The following is a 21,501-nucleotide window of genomic DNA, read 5'->3' as shown; positions in this document are numbered from 1 at the left end:
CAAATAAAACACTCAAGTTCAAAATCAAATGGTACATGAGAACTGGAGTGCTGTGAACTTTTAACTGTATGCAATAGGAGACTAACGCCAGTCTCTTCTCCCTAGAAAGTTCATGTTCAAACTCAAGGGAATAAAATTCAAAACACACTTAGAAGGAAATTTCTGGTTTAACATTTTCTGGTTAAACATGTACTTGTATTTTATAAATATTTTGTTTCCCCTGTTCTTTACTTAAGAAGCCGGCTGCCTCTTGTTTTGCTTTTCTGTATTTGGAAGATTACAGCTTTAAAAAAAATTGTAACCACAAAGCAACAGCTCAGCTGAAATCTATTCTGATTAAAATCTCAGAGTGGGCCAGCAGGTGTCAGTCTTGAAAAGGGCATAATTTCGGTGGCAGCATCTGAAAAAACGAGATACTAATATGGAGACTGACATAAATCAGGTAAATGGATTTTAGGAGTTTCAAAGTATTGCTGCTACACATTCATCATAAGTCAAGGAAAAGAAACACAAAAGGAAGGCTCCAAAGAATCCAACTGTGTGCTGTGTTTTTTCTTCACTTGAGCAAGTGTATCTAATAGCCAGAATACCGCCAGTCAAAAATCTGGTAATCTAGGACACCTCATATTCCCTAAAACTTCAAGTAGTTACATATAAAAATACACACGTACACATATATATGTATAAAACCTTACCTATGTACAAATCTTTTGCTCTCTAAGTAGGCAAGTGCTGTGCTAAGTTGGTAAGCGTAGAGTATCAGAGAGGCCAGATCCAAGCTGTATTTTCTTACTTGCAAAAACGATCTCAACTTTTTGCACAAAGAAGGGAAAAAAGGGAAAGAAATTAGGACAAAACATAACAAATTTGAACACGGCATATCTCAAATTGTAAAGTTTACATGAGAATCAATGGGCATGCTGTCCCTTCAGACTGTCTGAGAAAAGAAAATCACTTGCCATGAAGAAATTTGACCCTGGGTTAAATTCAAGCAGTTTTTTCTACATGAAAACCGTTAGCCAAACAAAAAAAAAAATTGTGCATTGCTTTCAGGCTCCTTTTGAAGACTGAGAGCATATGCTGCTGCTGTTCCAGAGTAAAGCACTCCTGGACTTTTTATGCAACCTTGAGAACTGCGCACGTTTTGAGCCTAAATAATTTCAGAACAAAACAGTACGTGGCCAATCTGAACACCGATTAGATCAGTACTGTTTTGGAAGCATTAATTTTAATCTACATTTGCTAAAACAACCGGATTTAGCTCAGAGTAGCCAGTATCAATGCAGAATTTTTATAAGCTATATTCCTAATATAAGGCAGTTAAGACGTAATGGAAGGTGGCACTAGAGACACCTTATAAATTAAAACAAGGCTTTGAAAAGTGATTTGGGCACTGGAAAGGAAAGCTGTCATTTTTTTACAGAAAATGACTTCTCCACTACAGGTTTTTCTGCCTTTTTTTTTCCTGGACAACATATTGCAGTTTGATAATTACAATGACTATCTAACCATGCAGTATGAAATACCACTTCAGCTCACATTTTCAGAAACACATAGCTCAAAGAAAACAGATCAATTATAAAAAATGAGATCTAGTTTTGTTTAAACCGTTCATCCAAAAGACATAATAAGGAGGAAAGTCATCTTACCTAGGGCCTCTGCTGCAGAGGCTGTACAGAAAAAAAACCCTAAGAGATTCAGTGTTTCAAGGGAAAACGCAGTATTACTCAGGAAGAACAAAAGATGTACCACATAATTTCACCTCTAGAAGGTATGTTTGCAAATGCTGTTAAAATGATACTGCTTTATCACCATCTTGACAGAGGTCATGCTCTCACTCTGGAACAGCAACTGAACTTCTCTGAAAACTATGACTAAATCCCTTAGGTATGAGCTGATCCAGTTCCCTCCGTGGGGGAGTCAGGTCAAATCCTGCCACTCCTGTTTCCGAGTCCATAATTCTACAAACAAGTATGATATCATGCTTGAGGAGAGTGCCTTTGTGTTAGTACCAAGAAGTGATTTTTTCAGTCTTTTGTAAAGGTATCTGTGAGCTGAAAGAGAGAAGCCCAAAGTTGCATGAGGATTTTTCATACCTCTCCAAGTGTACAGAGCTCCATGATTATCCAAACTGGGTTTTCTGTAATGACTCCAATGAGCTTCACAATGTGAGGATGATCAAACTGACGCATTGTTACTAAAAGGAAAAGAAACAAGTTGGTGTGTTATATAAAACCTTTTTTTTTAAATAAAAATAAAAATGTTAGTTAAGAAGCATTCAGACCAGAAAATAAAATCACAGTTCTGCAGGACTTGAAACAACTGCTTGCAAGCATTAACGTCTGGTCATTTAACGTTCTGCGGGCAGTATGAAACACGGCTTGCTTTAGTGGTACTGTTCTCCACTCACAAAAAGGAAACTGCTGTGGAAGGTGCAAGCCAAGTCAGGCTCTCTGGGTCTTCTGCCCTGGTTGAGCATAACAGAAGTTAACGTGATGACCTATCAATCCAGTGCATGACCAATTAACCTGTGCCTTTCTACTGGAAGAGGAGGAAGGAAAAAAAGAGTATGTATAATTCAATGCCTGGAAAAAATGTATGTCAGTTTATGACATAGAAAAAAATATCATTTAATAATTATGTTCACATCTCATTTTATTTTCCATGGACTTAATTAACTTTTCAGTCTCAGCAGTGCATTCACAATATATTTTATGCAATAAGACATACATATTATAGAATCATAGAATGGTTTGGGTTGGAAGGGACCTTAAAGATCATCTGGTTCCATCCCCGCTGCCATGGGCAGGGACACCTTCCACTAGACCAGGTTGCTCAGAGCCCCGTCCAACCTGGCCTTGAACACTTCCAGGGATGGGGCATCCACAACTTCTCTGGGCAGCCTGTTCCTGGGCCTCACCACCCTCACAGTGAAGAATTTCTTCCTTATATCTAATCTAAATCTACCCTCTTTCAGTTTAACACTGTTACCCCTCGTCCTATCACTACACTCCCTGATAAAGAGTCCCTCCCCATCTTTCCTACAGGCCCCTTTAAGTACTGGAAGGCTGCTATAAGGTCTCCCTGGAGCCTTCTCTTTTCCAGGCTGAACATCCCCAGCTCTCTCAGCCTGCCCTCACAGGGGAGGTGCTCCAGCCCCCGATCATCTTCATAGCCCTCCTCTTGACCTGCATGAGCAGGTCCAGGTCTTTCTTATGCTGGGGGCCCCAGAGCTGAACACGGTACTCCAGGTGGGGTCTCGCAAGAGCCAGGTAGAGAGGGAGCATCACCTCACGTGATTGTCGGTCTCTTTTCCCAGGTAACGTAACAGGACGAGAGGACATAGCCTCAGGTTGTGCCAGGAGAGGTTTAGATTGGATATCAGGAAAAATTTCTTCACCGAAAGGGCTGTTAGGCACTGGAACAGGCTGCCCAGGGAAGCAGTTGAGTCCCCAGCTCTGGAGGTATTTAAAAGAGGTGCAGACGTGCTGTTTAGGCACATGCTTTAGTGGTGGACTTGGCAGTGTTACATTTATGGTTGGACTCGATGACCTTCGGAGTCTTTTCCACCCTGAAAGATTCTATGACTGTATAGTCCCAATACGGACCCCTGAGGGACACCACTCTGTCACCGGTCTCCACTCGGACACTGAGCCATTGACCGCAACTCTTTGAGTGCAACCATCCAGCCAATTTCTTATCCACCGAGTGGTCCATCCATCAAAACCACGTCTCGCCAATTTAGAGACAAGGATGTTGTGCCGGACAGTATCAAATGCTTTGCAGAAGTCTACATAGATGACGTCAGTTGCTCTTCCCTTATCCACCAATGCTGTAACCCCATCGTAGAAGGCCACCATATCTGTCAGGTGTGATTTGCCCTGAGTGAAGCCATGCTGGCTGTCACCAATCACCTCTGTTTTCCATGTGCCTTAGCATAGTTTCCAGGAGGATCTGCCCCATGATCTTGCTGGGCAGAGGTGAGACTGACTGGCCTGTAGTTCCCCGGGTCGTCCTTTTTTTTCCTTTTTAAAAATGGGGGTTATGTTTCGCCTTTTCCAGTCACTGGAAACTTTACCAGTCTGCCACAACGTTTCAAATATGATGGATAGCGGCTTAGCAACTTCATCTGACAGTTTCCTCAGGACCTGTGGATGCATCTCATCCGGTCCTATGGACTTGTGCACATTCAGGTTCCTTAGATGGTCTCAAACCTGATCTTCTCCTACAGCGGGCAGTTCTTCATTCTCCCCATCCCTGCCTTTGGATTCTGTGAATTGGGCAGCATAGCTAGAGCACTTGCTGGTGAAGACTGAGGCAAAAAAGTTGTTGAGAACCTCAGCCTTCTCCATGTTGGTTGTGACCAGGTCTCCTGTTTTGCTCATCTGGGGGGTACAGTTTCTTTCATCTTCCTTTTTTGTCCTATGTACCTGAAGAAACCCTTCTTGTTATTTTCCATGTCCCTAGCCAAGTTCAACTCCAGCTGCACCTTGGCTTTCCCGATCCTCTCCCTGCACTCTCAGGCCATATCCCTATAATCTTCCCAGGATGTATAACCCTGCCTCCACTGCCTATGCATTTTGGTTTTGTGTTTTAGTTTGGCTAAGAGGTCTTGACTTAGCCAAGCTGGCCTCCTACCTCCCCTGCCTGACTTCTTCCACATCAGGATTGAGAGCTCTTGCACCCTAAGAAAAATGTCTTTAAATATCTCCCAGCTCTTGTACACTCCTTTGCCTCTGAGGGCAGTTTCCCATGGGATGCCATGCACTAGCACCCTCAACAGCCGAAAGTTTGCCTTTCTGAGGTTTAGTGTCCTGACTCTACTTGTTACCCATCCTGTACCCCTGAAGACTGAGAATTCCACCAAGGCGTGATCGCTGCAGCCCAGGCTACCTCCAGTCTTGATCTTTCCACTAACTTCTTCCGCATTAGTGAGCAACAGGTCCAGCAGTGCCTCTCCTCTGGTTGGGCTCTGTATCACCTGTGCTCCTCAGTCACATATTTGCAGTTGCGGCAGGTGGAAACCATTTTGTTTCAACAGGAGGCTGTCTCCATCTGGCTCCCAGAAGAAAACAGGCCATTTTCCAGAGGCCACCCTCCCTGTGCGCCCTTCTGCGCAAACTGCTGTGCCATGCCATTTGCCTGCCCTGGTCACTAGCGCTCACTAGGGACTGCCTTTTACAGATGCGGGGGTTGGCCAAGGTTGCTCCTGGCCCCGTCCATGCTCTCGCAACAGCTGCCAGCTCCTGGCATCTCTCTCTGCGACCCTGGTGTTGCCTCGGTTCAGGAAACCCCCCTGAACACCGTGATCCTCCGCTCCGCTGCGGAACCTGTCACCACAGAGCTGATCGCCTCGGCGAGGGACTGTTAGCAGTGGGTACGCTGCAGGTAAATCTCCCGCCGTTGCTCCTGGCCCTGCCCAAGCCTCGTCAGCCCCACTCACGACCGCTGCCGGCTCCTGGCAGCTCCCTCTGCAACGCTGGCATTGCCGGATCGTGCCGGCACTGGAGCCGCTCGCCTCAGCAACTGACTCAATGCTTATTAATGCTGTGGGGAGGTGCCTTTGGTAGGTTAAATGAAACATCGGTCCGCTCGTTAAGTTCTTCCAACGTACACATGACAAGCACCCTTAAGTTAATCTTGACAAATATCCTTAATTTAATCTTAAAGTAGTATCTCTTGTACATTTACAGTTTGTAGCATCAACAGAAACATATGGTAATTACCAAACTAGAAAGGCTGTTTCAGTTCGCCTAAAATTGGACAAGAATAAAAAACGCTATCTTTTGGCTTTTAATTAATCACAAGCTAAAACCAGCAGGTGTTTTCTGATTCCTATTCCGATGAGCTCTGAATTCTACTTCTATCCATGGGTACACAGCAGCTGTATAACCAACACATCTTGCAACACCACAAACCCCAAGAAAAATCCTTGGGCAATGACATTTATAAGACCTAATGTATAACAGTTCAATAACATATTTTCCTGCAAAGAAGCTTACATGGGCAAACTTCAGATAACATATTCTTTAAAATATTAATGTGTTATGAATAATATAGAAAAAAATCAGTAAAACAAACATCCCTATCAATGACACAGCTTAATGCATTAATAAAAACGAATAAATAATGTGGTGAAATGTCAAATGGGCAATAACTGGTAAAATACTACATAGAATTGAAGCTAGATTCCTAAATCATTCAATTTCCCTCCTCCCTTTTGAAGTAAATGGAATTTCAGAGAGGGAAGCTACTTCTGACACCTCGAAAAACTATGCATTGCTAAACTAGTTTATCTGAACCTAATGTTGGCATTAAAATCTTGCTAAATAAAGTGTATATTCCAAACAAACCCAAGGTATTTAACTTCAGGGTTCCCTTGTGCTAATCTAATTCAATGCCATCTACCATGTTTTATAACATGGGAATGTTGCTTCATTGATGTAAAAATGAAGGAGGAACACAGTTGTAATTATCAAAGCAATGGAAAGGCGATTAACACAAATAGTTTTATATCATATGGTCTTACCGGTTCTAAACATAAAATACTCCATTGTTGGAAAAAAGGTAGTAGTTATTAGACGTGCTGCTTCTTAAAACATTTGCTTTCATCTGCTTTTTATACTGAGGTGATCCTCCTTGCGCAAATCAATACTAAATCTTTGCAGCATTGAAAACTCCATCACAAGCAAACAACTAAAACCCAAAAATATTTTAATATTCCTAATGTTTTAATATTCCTAATATTAAAATGATACATTAGGAAATAAATGTCTTATTTCAGTGAAATAACTCTGCCTCTCCAGATGTTGGATTTGGGCCTTTTGAAGAGCGCCCTTAAAAACTAGGAGGCAGTATCTTCTGAGAGAGTTTGCAATCTGAGCACAAACAAGAGAAAGGTAACAGATGGGAATTAGAATAAAAAAAGGAAAGAAGAAATGGCAAAACTATTAAATCAAAATTGAAAAGCACTATTTATCTGTCTGCTACGTTGGCACTTCCTAATCTGTCAAGCTCAAAGCATAATAAGGAGCATTCAATGAGCAATTATTTTCTACATTGTTAAGAGACAGCAGCCTATCTTTGACTGCTAAGTTATTACTACAAGCAATGGTATTTACTTTTCCAACAGCCAGAAGTGTAATGGAAAAAATTATAGTAATTTAAGAAAAATCTGACATCCAAAACCAAGAAGCCATTAGCTACAAACACAGATTTTCTGAACAATTAGAAAAAAAACCTTGAACAAAGGAATAGTGAATAAAAGTATACTGTAACATCTGGCCATAACCAAATAATTTTTTGATATAATACAATACCTTTGCGAGATTTATAGATCAACAATAGCAGAATATAAAAGGCAAAAATTAAGGCCTAACTCTTGCATCTTAATTTGCTTATGAAACCAGAGAGTAGAGAAATCAGTTGCTACAACATTCTTATAGAAGCTTTCTGTGAGTATTCAGCTCAACAAAAAGCCTTCCTCCATATATCAAATGTGCCGTTTGGGGAATGCAGTATTTGTGGGCAATTATTTAGAAAATTGGTTTATTCCATCAGAATTTTTAATTCTGAATTTTCAAAACAGACCTCTCCTATACTCAACATTTTTAGCAACTTTGTTAACACAGACAACCACCTGACTTTCTAAAGTAATGCACTGAAACAAGTGCTATGTTTTTCTTAATTCGTTAAGGAGAAAGAAGGAAATAGAGGATCAGGTCTCTAATATTCCATAACTGGTTCTGAAGCCTTACCGGAGGCAGACATCACTGTTCAACTTCGAAAGTCAAAGAACCCACATATAATCGTATACACGGGCAATGCAAGGATGTAAAGCAGTCTTCCTGGCATATTCCAGGAGAGGAAAAGGTCATGCGATATATTAATAAAAGATTTACATGAGTATCAGAAGTCTCTGGCACAGATGGCTGCAGTCTTTGAAAGGACCAGTTACAGAAGCTACCTCAAAAGAAGTATTTTAATACTCACAGGCTTCTTGTAAGAATTTTTCTCTAACGCTGTCTGAGGTGCAGTTTTTACATGTTTTGATTGCGACAGCCATAGCTGGATTTTCCTGAAAGATATTATTGAGAAATAACTGAAATACAGCCCACCAAATACAGTCCACCAAAAGCTGAGTCCTTTAAAATCCTAGCAAAACTGCTTTAGAGAAAATGACTATTAACTAAAATATCTTTAGTTCAGAAATTACATTTTGAAAGCTTCAATGTTAAAATATTATCATAATCAAGACACCGAGCATACAACATTTACATCTAATGCGCCTAAGAAATATTTAATCTGTTTTAAACTATGTTAAATCATACAAAAATTATGACAAAAGATAGTAAGTTTAACTGAATAGTACTGGAAACTTTTTGCATTATTGAGGATGGTAAACTCTTGACAATATTTAGCAAAAGCAGAGGAAACAAGTAGCTATATGCCTAAGAAACACACTTGGCTTATGCAAGCAAGCAACCTGGAAAGCCAAATAAAGGACTTTTGTGGCTCTTGCAGAGCAAAGACCGGCTATAATTTTGAACTCAAACTACAAAGGAAAGTAAAATAAAGATTTTACATATTAGCTTCACAATCAGTTACATCAAGGGCTTAAAACTGAGTTAAACAGAACACATGTATTCAAAATCAGAAACAGATTTTACCGTCTGATTGCTTATCCTCCGAATACTGAAAAAGGAGAAGCGCACAGACAGCCCAGAGGAGGCCTCTTGGCTCAGGCGGCCTCTTTCATCTTCTCTTGCTTTGGTGTGTTTTACAAATACCCTTTCCGTAAGTTAGAGACAGCACAGAGAAGCTGCAAGCATTTTTCTCCTGAAAAGAAGCTTTAGGTGTTTGAGCTTCACTAGTATTCAAAACACCACGACTTACTTAGAAAATTTTACGACGTAGTGTATCCCCACAGTAACACACAGCGCTCAGATGATGTCACTCGTCCAAGTTCTTACTGGGTTGAAAGCAGCTGAAGTGTTTTAAAACTAAGCTTCTAAATTAGGCATAGGCCTGCTCAAGGACCAGTATGCCTTCGTTCCAACTGGGAAATTGGGAACTGTGCATTGTTTAATGGGAAGATTACAAATGAACCTTTCCCCGATAGGCTACAGGGTTGATGTATGCCCTCGCCTAGTTTTTAAGGCCAGTGAGAGCTGAAGATTCAGAGAGTCATGTTCTGCATCTGCTCATGCTTACTCTATTTTAAATCTATTTTCACAGACAAACGTTATCAGAATACTACTTATATTTTTGAGGCTTTAATGTCTATTTTCTAAGTTACTCACAACATGAGCTCTTCAAGTTGACTTTGCAGGAAAATATTGCTTAAAACCTTCTCTCATACATAAACATGCCCACAAACTGACTGAAAAACTGGTGGTAAATTAAGATGATTTTATTCCCTCCTGAAATCAGGATTCAGCGATCAGCACTGGATGAGACCTCCGGAGGCCGGTCAGAGCAATCCCTCTCCTGGTGCTACAGACAGAGTTTTTGAAACATCTCATAACCACCATTAGCATCGAAAGGAAGAGTTGCAGTGTCTGCAACCAGCCAAGACTCCAGACATTTTGCAAAATAAAAGGCCTGATACCAGGGTTTTGCTGATCTTTTGTTTTCGGGTAAGGAGATCTATCAGACTGGCAACAGTTTGTGTACTGAGCAGCAAACACTATTTTAAAAGACACTTTTGGATTAATCCCACAGTAGATCAGCCTTTAATGACAGTCTTATGTGAATTGCTTACATCTGAGCAGTAGGACCCTATATGTATATCCTATACGTTTTCCATTCGGTATCGTATAAATACAGGCTGGTTGGAATATTTCAGCAATACCTAGTAGTAAGGAGCTTTCAAGAAGAGGTGGATGCTGCACAGTCACTAGAATAGGAACTTTACAAGTGCAACGAACAGGGATAAAGGAGATTTTTCAGATTCAAATTTGAGCTAGCAGAACAAGAGGCCAGAAATCTCCCCTATATTTTTGCATGTGAGCTGAATATATACAAGGATGGAAACGCTATCATGTAACTGTAACTAATCTTCTATCTATTGTAAGATTTCTTCCAAAAGTTTAAGTTACACTCTGACTAGTGGATTAAAATTTAATAATACCTTTCTGTTTTCCCTTTGCATACTCAAGTGTCTTAAATGTAGTAAAATTTTATTACTAAAAGTAATCAGCAGGTTGCCATCTAAAAAAACCTTGACACAGGCTGACTGAATACAATCTGTTTTCCAATTCAAGAAAAAGAACAGAGACACAGCATTTTCAAAACAACAGTCCCTAAGAAAAGCGTCTTTAATTGGTTTTACAGAGCACTAGCTTTATCCACTGTGCCCCACGTTCAGTGAAACACTACTCCTCAAGTACTCCTCAAGTTAACTTGGACAGGATTAAATGAAAAATAAGGATCTCCCTTAACGCAAAATATATCAGAACTGCTTTTCTAAATGAAGGTATCAGAACAGACTTCAAACTTGTCTGAACTATATAACATTTATCCTTACTTATTTACTTAAATATTGCATTAGAGATTTATTTATTTAACTCGCCAAGCTCAAGACGCTAACGAACTGTTTCTGGGAAATACTGTTTCTGAAGTTAGAACTAGATTGTTGTCCACATGAATTACTACTTCATCTATTGAAAATCCAGACACTTAATTTCTTCAAATGAGAAATAAATCTTCATTTTACACTTGCACAGTTATATTTATTATTAGCTTGAAATTGGTTGAAATTAAATAATTTTCCAGCTTTCTCTTGCCTTTTTCCACAAACTTAATTTTTCATCCATTTAAATTGCAATCTTAATCTTTGCGGCTGCAGTCTAGAAAAACACATAAGCATGAGTCTAAATTACACAAGTCCCGCCAGCCTCACTGGTTCCACTGAGGTGACTCCTGCGCATTGGGGTTTTGCTGGATCGGTGCTCAAGTTTTTTGTATCTTTTCTTTCATGAAAAAGTAGCAACTTTATTAACATACAAGCTTCTTTGTGAGAGATATAATGAGACGCTCACTGGAGAAACAGACACATTGGTTTAACATTATTGTCCCTCTGTTGTAGGCTCCTGCCCTTCCAGCACAACAGACTAAAATTTCTGCTCTGTATTTCAGCCCAGAAGTTAGATCAGCTCATCCTGACACAGTTGGCAGCTTCTGCACGGAACGCTGAACCTAAACCCAAGCCAGGCTGAACACCCATGAATACTGTTTTAAACTTTGGAAAAGGTCCTAAAGCACTGAATGCTCCGCAGGGGAGTACGGCCAAAGGGACGTGTGCTCACCATGCTTGGACAGGCTCAAAATGAAGAAGAAAGTGTATGGTTGGGGTTAGAAGCAATGACTTCCAATTCCGACTCAGACAGTGGCTTTGGCACGGTCCTGAATAATTTACTTGGCTCTTTTGATTCCTTTCCCTATCTATAAAAAATAGGGATATAGGAGCAGAGAAACTACTCCGGAGCTAGTTTTCTACTTATCTGAAACATAAGAAATATTCTCTGCTGCTGACCATGCTGAAAAATAAATTACAAAGTCAATTCCTATTTGTTCCGGAAGACTCGGACCAAGGCATCTAAGGAATATGTTTATTTTTTATTTTATTTTTAACTAGAAAGGTTTTATTGTTTGTTTATTTTTATTTCAGAAGTGAGGCTTACCGGACTCATGTAAACTCCTTGGTGTACATCTCCAAACTGTCCTTCACCAATGCAGCGCCCCAGTTCAATTCTCTCCCTTTGAATTTCATAATCTCTGGCTATAAGAATATAATCCACTTAAAATATCAAATTTCTGATGAAGGGCACAGAAATAATCCACAAGATACGAAACTCAAAGTAAGTCACTCAAATGTCTCACATATGAATAGCTAAGATTAACATTTGCTGCACACCAACCTATATAAATGCAGTATACACACAGTGGAAACCTCTTAAACAAATGTTTGAATCAAAGCCATGAAGAAGGAATTGTGAAATCTAATTTGCTAAATTAACTACTATGCATTATTTATTTCAATGCAGTAGACATAACTGAATCCTTCTTAATTATAGCTAGTAAAAGACAAAGAACACAGCCTAGGGAAATACCGAGGATATTAAATACAGCCTTAGCACACATGTTTAAGAGAACTCCACTATGTGGTATTTTAGATTTTGGAACCATCAAATGAGCCTGGAGAATTTTTAAAGAGGTAACTGCAAGAAAAAATACAGAAACAAGAGCATGGCAAATAAAGATAAAATGAAAGAGCAAAATTTTGAGTGCACTACACCTCTATCAGTGTGTAACTGCAGTAAAATTGGTATGTTTTGTGGACTTATGCAATTTTGTTAAGTTGGTTGTTTAACAGACTGAGACTACTACTGATAAAAATGGCTCAGTACTTCAGCAAAACATTTAATCAATTGCAACTGAATTACTTCATTTGCAATTTAATTTCTAGCAGACATGGAAAAATATTTCCGGAATAGCAGAAAAGCACGTACAGTATATGTTTTCACCTCTACTTGTATTATTCAAAGAAAAAAATATCATCAACCAGCTTAGGACTTCATGACTGATGACTTTGACTTCATTAACACTACAGAAATAATGTCATCTAAAGCTGGATAACAAAGTGATAAACGCCTTTTTCATTTCTTTTTTTTTAAGTACTGCATTTTCCTCTTTAAAATCCCAAAGCTAACTGGTTTAACTATAAATAAATAATGTTTATTAAATGAAAGTGAATAGTAAACTTAAAAATTCCACATCATTCCAAATTGCAAGCATACAGGGGTGGGTAAAGGGTCTCCTGTTACCTTCATCTATTCCATAGCTTTCTGCAGTGCAATTAAGAGAAAAATCAAATGCTTACTTAGATATAGCTTCTTAAAATCAAGACAAGGACAAACATTTTTTAACATTGTTTTAAAAAATGAAGAAATACACTGATGCAATTTTAAGTTTACATTAGCAGAAGTCACAGGTCTGTTCTTGTGAGCTTTACTGACTCAGTCCTTTGGGCGCTGAACACTTGAGTCCACTTCAATCCCCTGAAGCCCTTAATGAACTTCACTTCAACAGCCCATCTCATGGGCTTTGAACTGAAGGCATACCTAAGCGTTCAGCACCATCCAGGGCTGGGCCCACAAGTAATTACTTCCGTAAGAATTTAAATGAAAAGGTTAGGAAAAAAAATAAAAATCACACAACATTAATATGGTAACAAAAAATGAAGGATATAATTTATCACAGTACTTTTTGATCGTGCAATTATTTTAGCAGAATCATGTAGTGACTTACTGCAAGACGTTCAAAACACATTTTTATTTCTGGAAAACATATATTCTTGCTTTTCTAATATTTATGTTCAAATATATATGTTTTTGAAAACATATATTGTTGTTTTTCAAATATTTTCCACAGTAGTGGAAACTATGTTGTAAACACTGAAGCGATCATGAAACGTTCCTGCCACACGGTAAACTCTAGAAATCCTTACATACATTCATGGTTCTTCAGCAGAACATGGTACCAGTTTAGGACCATCCTCCCCTCTTACACTAACCAAACCCAGCGTTTCTGCAGGTCTGCGTATCGACAGATTGTCTACTTCTAGAGAAATCCTTGGTTGCCAAAATGCGAATGTTATTTCGCAGACGCAACTTTTAAAATCAGAATACTAGACTTTCACATTAGTTAGCTGTGACAGTTTAAGATTATATTATAATTCGAATATGCCATAAGACAAAATCCTTATGGTGGCTAACGCATCATTTTTTTGACTTCAAAGATGAAGACTCAGAAGAACTCTGCGTTTTAATTTTTGTTCCTGAAGTCTTTCATCTTTAACAAAATTGCATGTGGTACAGATGACTTTCCTCTAACACAGAATTCGAGAGCACCAAGTCTGTCATAGAGCAAGGGTGAGATACGGTTAGACAGCAATACACAGAAGCTTTCCAAATTGTTTGCTCTTATCACAGAAATCTTATCCATTCCTTCTTTAAGCGTTGTGTTCAGCATCACAATCAAAAAATCTACATTTTGCGACATAAAAGGAATTTCACTGTGAAATTTCACTGACAGCAGGAAAACAGAATTTGGTTTTATTTGTTTAAAAACCTGAACTTGAAAAACACTGAATCTGTGAGCTTTCAGGACATCATAAAGAATATTTTCTTTGCACACGTATTACTTAGGGCTGAAATCTAAGGTTCAGTCCCTGCTAAACCAAAGAAGCTTTCGGATAGAAAAGTTCCCAAGTTAACTCCCATACTTACTTGATGGCATTGTATAAGTATCTTCTTCATCTATAATCTCTGCATAGTCATCTGTCTCTGTAAAGGGAGGAATTGAAGAGTTTCGGGAAAAACAGATGAAAACAATTCTCCAGAACAATATCTCCAATTTATCAAGGCTGATATGTCACAACCCCCAACTTCAACATTGCTGGGACGCATTTACAATAGCATGAATAAAACTTGCTCATGCATAATTTATGGTATGATAATGACCTCAGTGCCAATTATACTACGTCACATAATGCATTCAACCAGGAAGGAAGATTCATTTGTATTCAAAAACGTTCAAGTTCTGTAATTGAAACCTATCTAAACTGTTGACTTAAAAAAAAAATATCTTTTTAACAGCAAATTCCACTGCAGTAAGGAGAAAACATTATTAATGGATTAAATTGCTTTACCTTCAATAAAGTGTGAGTAATAGTTTGCTAGTTTTTTATGTCAAACAGGCAGAACAGACAGTAAAGATGTTCCAGGGCAGCATCTGCCTACTGTCAGTGCAGCAAGGTGAGTTATCTTCCACAGTCTTCTAGAGCATAAAGATCTTTTAAGCCAACGCTCTCGCCTTACACCCATTAGTCTCAATTTTCCTCCCACAGACTGTATTTGAAAACAATCAGTTCTCAAAATTTTCTGAAAAATGACAGTATTTCTTCCTCCATTTAAAACTTATAACTTTTACACCATCTGTTCTCAAAATGCTTTAAATGGTGTCAAGTCATATCAGAAGGTCCTTCTCTTGCTCTAAAGAACTTCTAGTGTGCGCAGGTCATTTCCTAAAGGTCAGATAAATTTCTCCGGGAGTTACAAAACCAGTCCACAACAGTGAGATAGTTTTTCACTGCAAGGCTGTTAAATTCGACTCATCAACTTTAAATGTATAGAGAGGTTCTCAAAATTGACTAATTTCAAATCCAGTATGCAGTTTTCACGGTTGGTTTGAGTTGACCGCGTATTGGACCACCTCTGAAAGGCATGATTTACGCCTCCTTTTTCCCCATCTGCCCTGGAGCATAAGTATATTCCTACAACTCCCTGGCATCATTTCTAGAGGTATGGTTTCTGAATGGTGGATGGGACAAAGCCACAGTGAGACTGGAAGAGGGATGGGATGATCCCTTTTGGCAGCAGCCCTCAGTTCAACCGACTTAAGCCAACTCTAAAACCAGGGCGAGGCTCATAAATATCATACACGTACCTAAACAAGAGGCTTAATTTTTATACAAACTGAATATTGAACAATTAGGAAACTACAGGTTGCCCATAACCTTTGAAGTTCAACACACTTCAGTAAGTAAATTTAGTTTTATGATCCTAACTTTGTACTACTTAAATAAAATTAAAGCTGTTTTCCTTTCGAACTCCTGTAGGAATATATCGTGTCTTGTAAAAACAATCAGGAAATTCTATGCCGTTTAAATTTTTGCTAAGCAATTTCTATTTAGGACACAGCAAAACAGAGTCACCTAATGAAAATTCAATTAATTATAAAGACAGTGCACAATTCTAAACAGGCAGCATACTCCAGAGGCACTAATCTCTTTCTTGGTATGTTTTTTCCTCCCTACACTATAAGCTAATTTTTTTGGTAGAAAATAAGCCCCAGTTTGATCTAAAAAATAAGCATCCATTTGAAAGACATCATTAGTGTGACACCAACGTGATGGGGATAAATCACTCTGCTTCCTCGTAATATTGTGGTAAGATATTTTTAACTTTTGTGAAGTGTGATATACATCAATATTGTTACAAGCTAATATTTGAGGATACCAGAAAATTCTTAATCTAGGTAAAAAAAAAAAGGACCAAATTAAATATATTATAAACATACTTGAGAAGAATTTAAAAAGTTTGGAAACGAGAACTGGTGCCACACTGGTCTTTAGAAAACCAAAACGTTTGTCACACTAGATTATGGAACAGTGCTTACAAAATATGATAAATGGCTTGGCTTGTTCATCTCTCCATTTTAAATTAATGAAGTTAATTCATAATAAAAACATTATCAGAACGCCATAGAGCACTTTACATGGTTTTGATACCTTAGGTAAAGCCATCCTGAAACTAAAAGGGTCTTCAGTAGCCAATTCAAGTAAATTAAACATATGCAATTAATTAAACATATTTTACAGTGTTGTGCTCAAAGTGTTCTGCAACAAAGATAACTGACCTCTCTCACATACACTCTTTACCGCACTATTAGTCATATAGTATGAGACTATAACCAAGTCTACTAAGACCATCTACTTAGACTATGTCTAAGAGATATTCCAGAACCCATGTGGAGTCTAAAGCAAAACTCAGCTGGGCAAGGCTCTCCAGGCTGCTTTATGAAAAAGGATGTGCTATAGCAGTCTCAAGAGCTAAACATTCACAACAAAGCAGCGATTCCAGGAGATGTTCTATCTTCGAGGCCCTTGATAAGTCTAGAAAAACTAAGATTTAAAAATAGGGCTCATTACTGCTGTGCTCTCACACATTTTAAAACCAGCACTGAACCTTTTCAACTGTTGGTCAACCCAGATTCTTCTTACAGTGTTGGTGGTACAGGTGAATGAGCCAATTAGAGCTTTACTAAATCTGAATGCATTTATTAAACAGTAGGAAAAAACATCCTAGGGTATCAAATCCATAATAGCTAATCCATGATCTTAACCACTTGCTTGAAATTTCCCTTTTCATTATTTTTTCCCATTTATCAGAGCCCATGATTTATAAAAGAAGATAAGCACCAATAAAAATCTATGTAGGGTTAGTATCTGACATACAATTTCTGAATCTGTGACAGAAAAAAAGTCCTTTGGGTTTATGTTTAATGTTTAAGAAAAGAAAGAAAATTGGGGTAGTATTATCTTTGATTTCTATCTGAAGGAGAGAAAGGAGATGAAAAGTTATACACCTCCTTTATATTTTACTGAGAGGAAGGCCACAAGTTGTTATCTCTATTTCTTCTTATTGCCCTACTTTGCATACTGCTTTTTATGCGCTTTTAGTACCCCCTACTTATGAGAATAAAGATACATACACTATCAGTAGTAGCAGTTTAATTTTTTTCCAACATCAGATGGAATCCTTTAGAAAAATAGCTAAAAATCTGTTTAAAAAACAAAACCCAACTTGTTTTCAGAGGACAGCAAGTCAATACTTTCTAGAAAAAAAGACTTACGAAGTCTGGAGAAGTTAAATATTTTGTAGTAAGTTTCAAAGTTTTGGAGAAAAACATTAAAATCTGTCTTTAAAATTAGCAGTTTGAGTAGCTGAAACCTGATTAATATTTCATGTATTCAATCTACGTTAATCTGTCTTGTACAGCTTTTTATGCGAGGAGCAGTAGTGGGCTACGGAGCACTTTGATGCTACCATGCCTTTAAAGCATCACTCAGTAGACTCATTTCTCACGTGTTACACCCATTGATCTCACCCACTGACCAAAAAAATTCTGTGATATAACGATTTCAATCAAACTGAATGGACACTCTTGCAAACCTATAAACCTTCTTTGCATCATGCCCGAACTCTCATTGCAAACGCATGCAATATCACATCCCTGTGTGTTTGAAATAGTTTCTCCTTTTGCAATTCCAGTTTAGCAGAACGTGTTAGTTGCACAGCCTGTAAAGTACAGTATTTATTGGCTAATGTGCAAAGCAGACTGCTTCTTAATACTAAAATCTGTATAAAATTTATTACTGAAATGTGCATTAAGTGGTATATGGATATAAGAGTTGCATATTGCATGTTAGTAACACACAGACTAGAAAACATATTACCGTCCCCACTAATTTCATCTGCAGATCCAGGTGGCATGCAAGGAAAGAGAAAAACAGAGGGGGAGAGAGAAGGGACAGAGAAGGGGGAGGGGAAAATAGACTATTAAATTCACGAGTAATCCAAAAGTATTCAGACTGCAGTTATATTATATACCTGACTCAAGAGAAACCAGAAAAGTAGCAGAATTTAAGACTTCTCACCTAAAACCCAAGGGACAAAGATATGTTCTAAGAAGCTTGTATGATGAAACAGAGTTAATGACTTTCAAACACAAATTTATACAAAAATTAAATTTGGGAATGGAACTATTTTAATGCATTGTTAAGAAATGCCAATTTCTGGTTTAAGTCAATACTTCACTAGAAAACAGCTCTCCTGCAGCCAGATGAGTCAGTTCAATTTGACTTTTCACACACACTTACGACTTTGGATAACTAGAGCTGGTGTTCACCCTTGCAAAGGAAACGCACCCCTGTGCTATCACTAAGACACGAGTAAGAAATGGATCCATCTAAGCAGTAATTATACAGAGCATATTGCAGTTATACAAAGCTGAAATTTAAACGAGTGGCAAACGGAGCAACTCTACTGGGAAGCTGTTCAAATGAGCACCATATTCCGCATTTATGGTAGCGGCCCTATTCCACACCAATACCGACAGCACAAGCTGATGCACTTTAGCCATTATTTATAAATAAAAGGAAAATGAGCATTAATGTTGTAAAAGTAATGCACTTATTACTCCAATTCTTCTTACCCCTAACAAAGCCAAACTGGTCCAGACCAAATGCTGAACCAGTATGCAGCCAAAAGCATCACTGTATTCAATATTTAATTCAAAGTGATCTTAGCTGATGCTTATTGTTGCTATTCTATTTCATTCATAAGCATGCCGTATCAGGGGTCCAAGAATGAAGTAAAAATATATTAACCAAAATCCCCATGGGTATACAGGGGCTGCGTTGCTATCCAAATGAAATTATTAATAATGTTTGTCATTGTAGAATATGATGCTTAAAACTAAGTCCCCCATAAAAATGGGGACCTGCAAGTTTGGGACACTGCATGAAAATCCAATTCAATAGGAGGAAAGGGGTAGCAGAAATTTAATGGAATTATTCTTGGAACTCTGTTTTCCTGAGGCTAGAGTAGTAAAAAAACAGTAACTGCGTTAGTATATTCAGCTTTTGGGTTAATAAGGCAGCCTATACAAAGAGCAGTGCAGTACCCTTAGGCGGCGGCTCATGGGAACAGAAGACGAAAGGGAGAAAGCGTCTAGCTTTCTTTACTTTATGCTGACAGTGATTGACTCCTTTACAAAGAGGCAAGAAAAGGAAAGAGAAAAACAGAAACAAATTATTTGGAAATAAAAGAAAAGAGACTGGAGAGAACATCTACAATGAATGAACATAAAAGTAAAGGTTTACATTACAATTCTGTATACGCAAATGGATATACGAATGTTGTTGAAACTCTAAAGCGTATTTGGTATTTTCCTTCAAATTCCTTTCTACAGCAAAGTTATTCGTATTTCAATTTTTAAAAGCGAGACCAGAATCTACTAAAAAGTCAGCTTTTGCCAACTGTATATACGATCCATTGACAACGCAAAGAACATTGTCTATCCCAGAAGCGTAACCCGCTTTTGCAAGCTCCCCATCCTGCTAGACTGTGCTACAGCTCAATTCTGATTTAAGTGGCAGTCACCAGACATGGACGTATTGACTTTCTGGACCCTTAAAAGAACTTAACACAAAACAAGTATTTCGCATAGCAGGGTTACATAGAACAAGGAAAACCACAGTTTCTCCGTCCTGCTGAAATACAACACTGACATATTTTATGACCTGAAATCTGCCACTGGAGTTTTATCCCCCGTGCAGACCTGCCTTGCCCACTGATATGCTAGCTCTCCGAGGATCTCCGGGCGAGCGCCCCACGGTACTGTCCTCACTGTCCCCTTTCCTAGTCACCCTGCCGCATTTAATTAGCAAAGTGCTTATCAGGAGGAGAGAGATTTTTGAGTAGGAGAAAATACAAAGAAGCCACTACTGATTTCACGAGGTGAGAGAGAAGGACACAAGACAACACTAAAAACCTGAGGATAGCTGCTCCTTTTATTTCTCTTGTTATCTGTTCGCTCCTCTCTGCTTTCCTCTTTCCCCTCTCTCCTCTATCTCAAGAAATGTGAGAGGTGGTTTAAAAAGCCAGCCAACTGAAAAGCCGCCCCTTGCTGCTGGTCGTCCTTCCCAGTCAAAACTCAAGAGTGAGGTCCAGCCACCTTGAGCCACGCAGGCTGGAGGCAGAGGTGTGAGAAGAGAAGCCCAGCACCACGGAAGCAGCGTACTGGCACAGCGGACCAGTCGGCGGTGGGAGGAGCGGAGGAAGGGTGGAAAAGGAAAATCACCTTTTAATAAAAATAACTTCACATTTTTCATAGATTCCGGCAACCTAAGAGCCATCAAAGCAGCTATACTTACACAACAGCACCATCTTACACCCAGCTGTGCAGTTTTTAGTGGTCAGAATTTGAGGGACAACGTGCAGCATTTTTTTAAAGGTGTGTTAGGCGTGTTCAGTCGCTGCCCAGTCTGGGGGCTGCACACTGAATTTCACGCATGCAAATCTAATGGGTAACACGCTACTATGTACCGCTCGTGCTTTGCTAAGGTGGCACTTTTAATCCAAAGTTAAAACAAGTGGGTGAGATTTATCATTGTATCCTAAACAACAAAAAAGTACCATTATAAAAACCTTTGGGGTGATTAAACAAACAGGAATCATTCACCAATTGTGAAAATTTACATGTCGTTGAAAATGACAGGACATTAATCAGATTCAATGCTGAAAACTAAAAGAGGTGCAAGGAGAGGGCAAAATTACTGAATAAATTAGTGTATCGCTATTTCCATGTATACCACATTACTGCACTCCTAGGGACTTATGTTCCTAACGTCACACAGCACAATTTTCAGCCCTATCATTCTAACACAAACCTGAGGTAACAAAAAGCTTCAGACATAGTATGAAAGAAAGGAAAAAAAATACTGCAGCTATTTTTAGAGACTCCTGAAAAGGTACTGAAATGAGAATAAAGGAATCCGATACTCCGTACTGAAACAGAGGAACAGGTATAGAGTCACTGGAAGCAACGCAAGCTTTCTAAAAGGGAAGAGATGTTTCAACTCCTGACCTGTCTGCTCAGGCTACACAGCTAATTTAAGCTTGAAATGATAAAATGCTGTTCACTTTTAACATTGATACATGGGTAGCAGAAGCTGACTGAAGCCTGACTAACCTATTTCATATGAAGGGCACATCGACATGACAAAGGTGTTTTTAATTCATCATGTACACGCCCTGATGCCCTGTGATACTCGGTCCAACTTGTCTTCTGCACTTCAAACTTTGCCTTTAT

At 38.7% G+C, this 21,501-nt stretch overlaps 1 protein-coding gene across 3 annotated transcripts in view; it reads right to left on the bottom strand.

Moving 5' to 3' along the window:
• PTK2 (protein tyrosine kinase 2) overlaps window positions 1-21,501 on the bottom strand; it is a 227,826-nt gene that overhangs the window by 42,779 nt on the left and 163,546 nt on the right. For all 3 annotated transcript variants that reach the window (XM_082317407.1, XM_082317406.1, XM_082317408.1), the window contains 5 exons: window positions 14,292-14,348; window positions 11,685-11,782; window positions 7,993-8,077; window positions 2,097-2,197; window positions 696-811 (listed from right to left, as the gene is read on the bottom strand). In XM_082317407.1, coding sequence (XP_082173533.1) covers window positions 696-811; window positions 2,097-2,197; window positions 7,993-8,077; window positions 11,685-11,782; window positions 14,292-14,348 — 457 coding nt within the window. The remainder of the gene's footprint in view (window positions 1-695; window positions 812-2,096; window positions 2,198-7,992; window positions 8,078-11,684; window positions 11,783-14,291; window positions 14,349-21,501) is intronic.

Source organism: Platalea leucorodia (genome assembly GCF_965183815.1).
Source record: "Platalea leucorodia genome assembly, chromosome: 1".
NCBI lineage: Eukaryota > Metazoa > Chordata > Aves > Pelecaniformes > Threskiornithidae > Platalea > Platalea leucorodia.
This window is presented reverse-complemented; position numbering and strand designations above follow the sequence as displayed.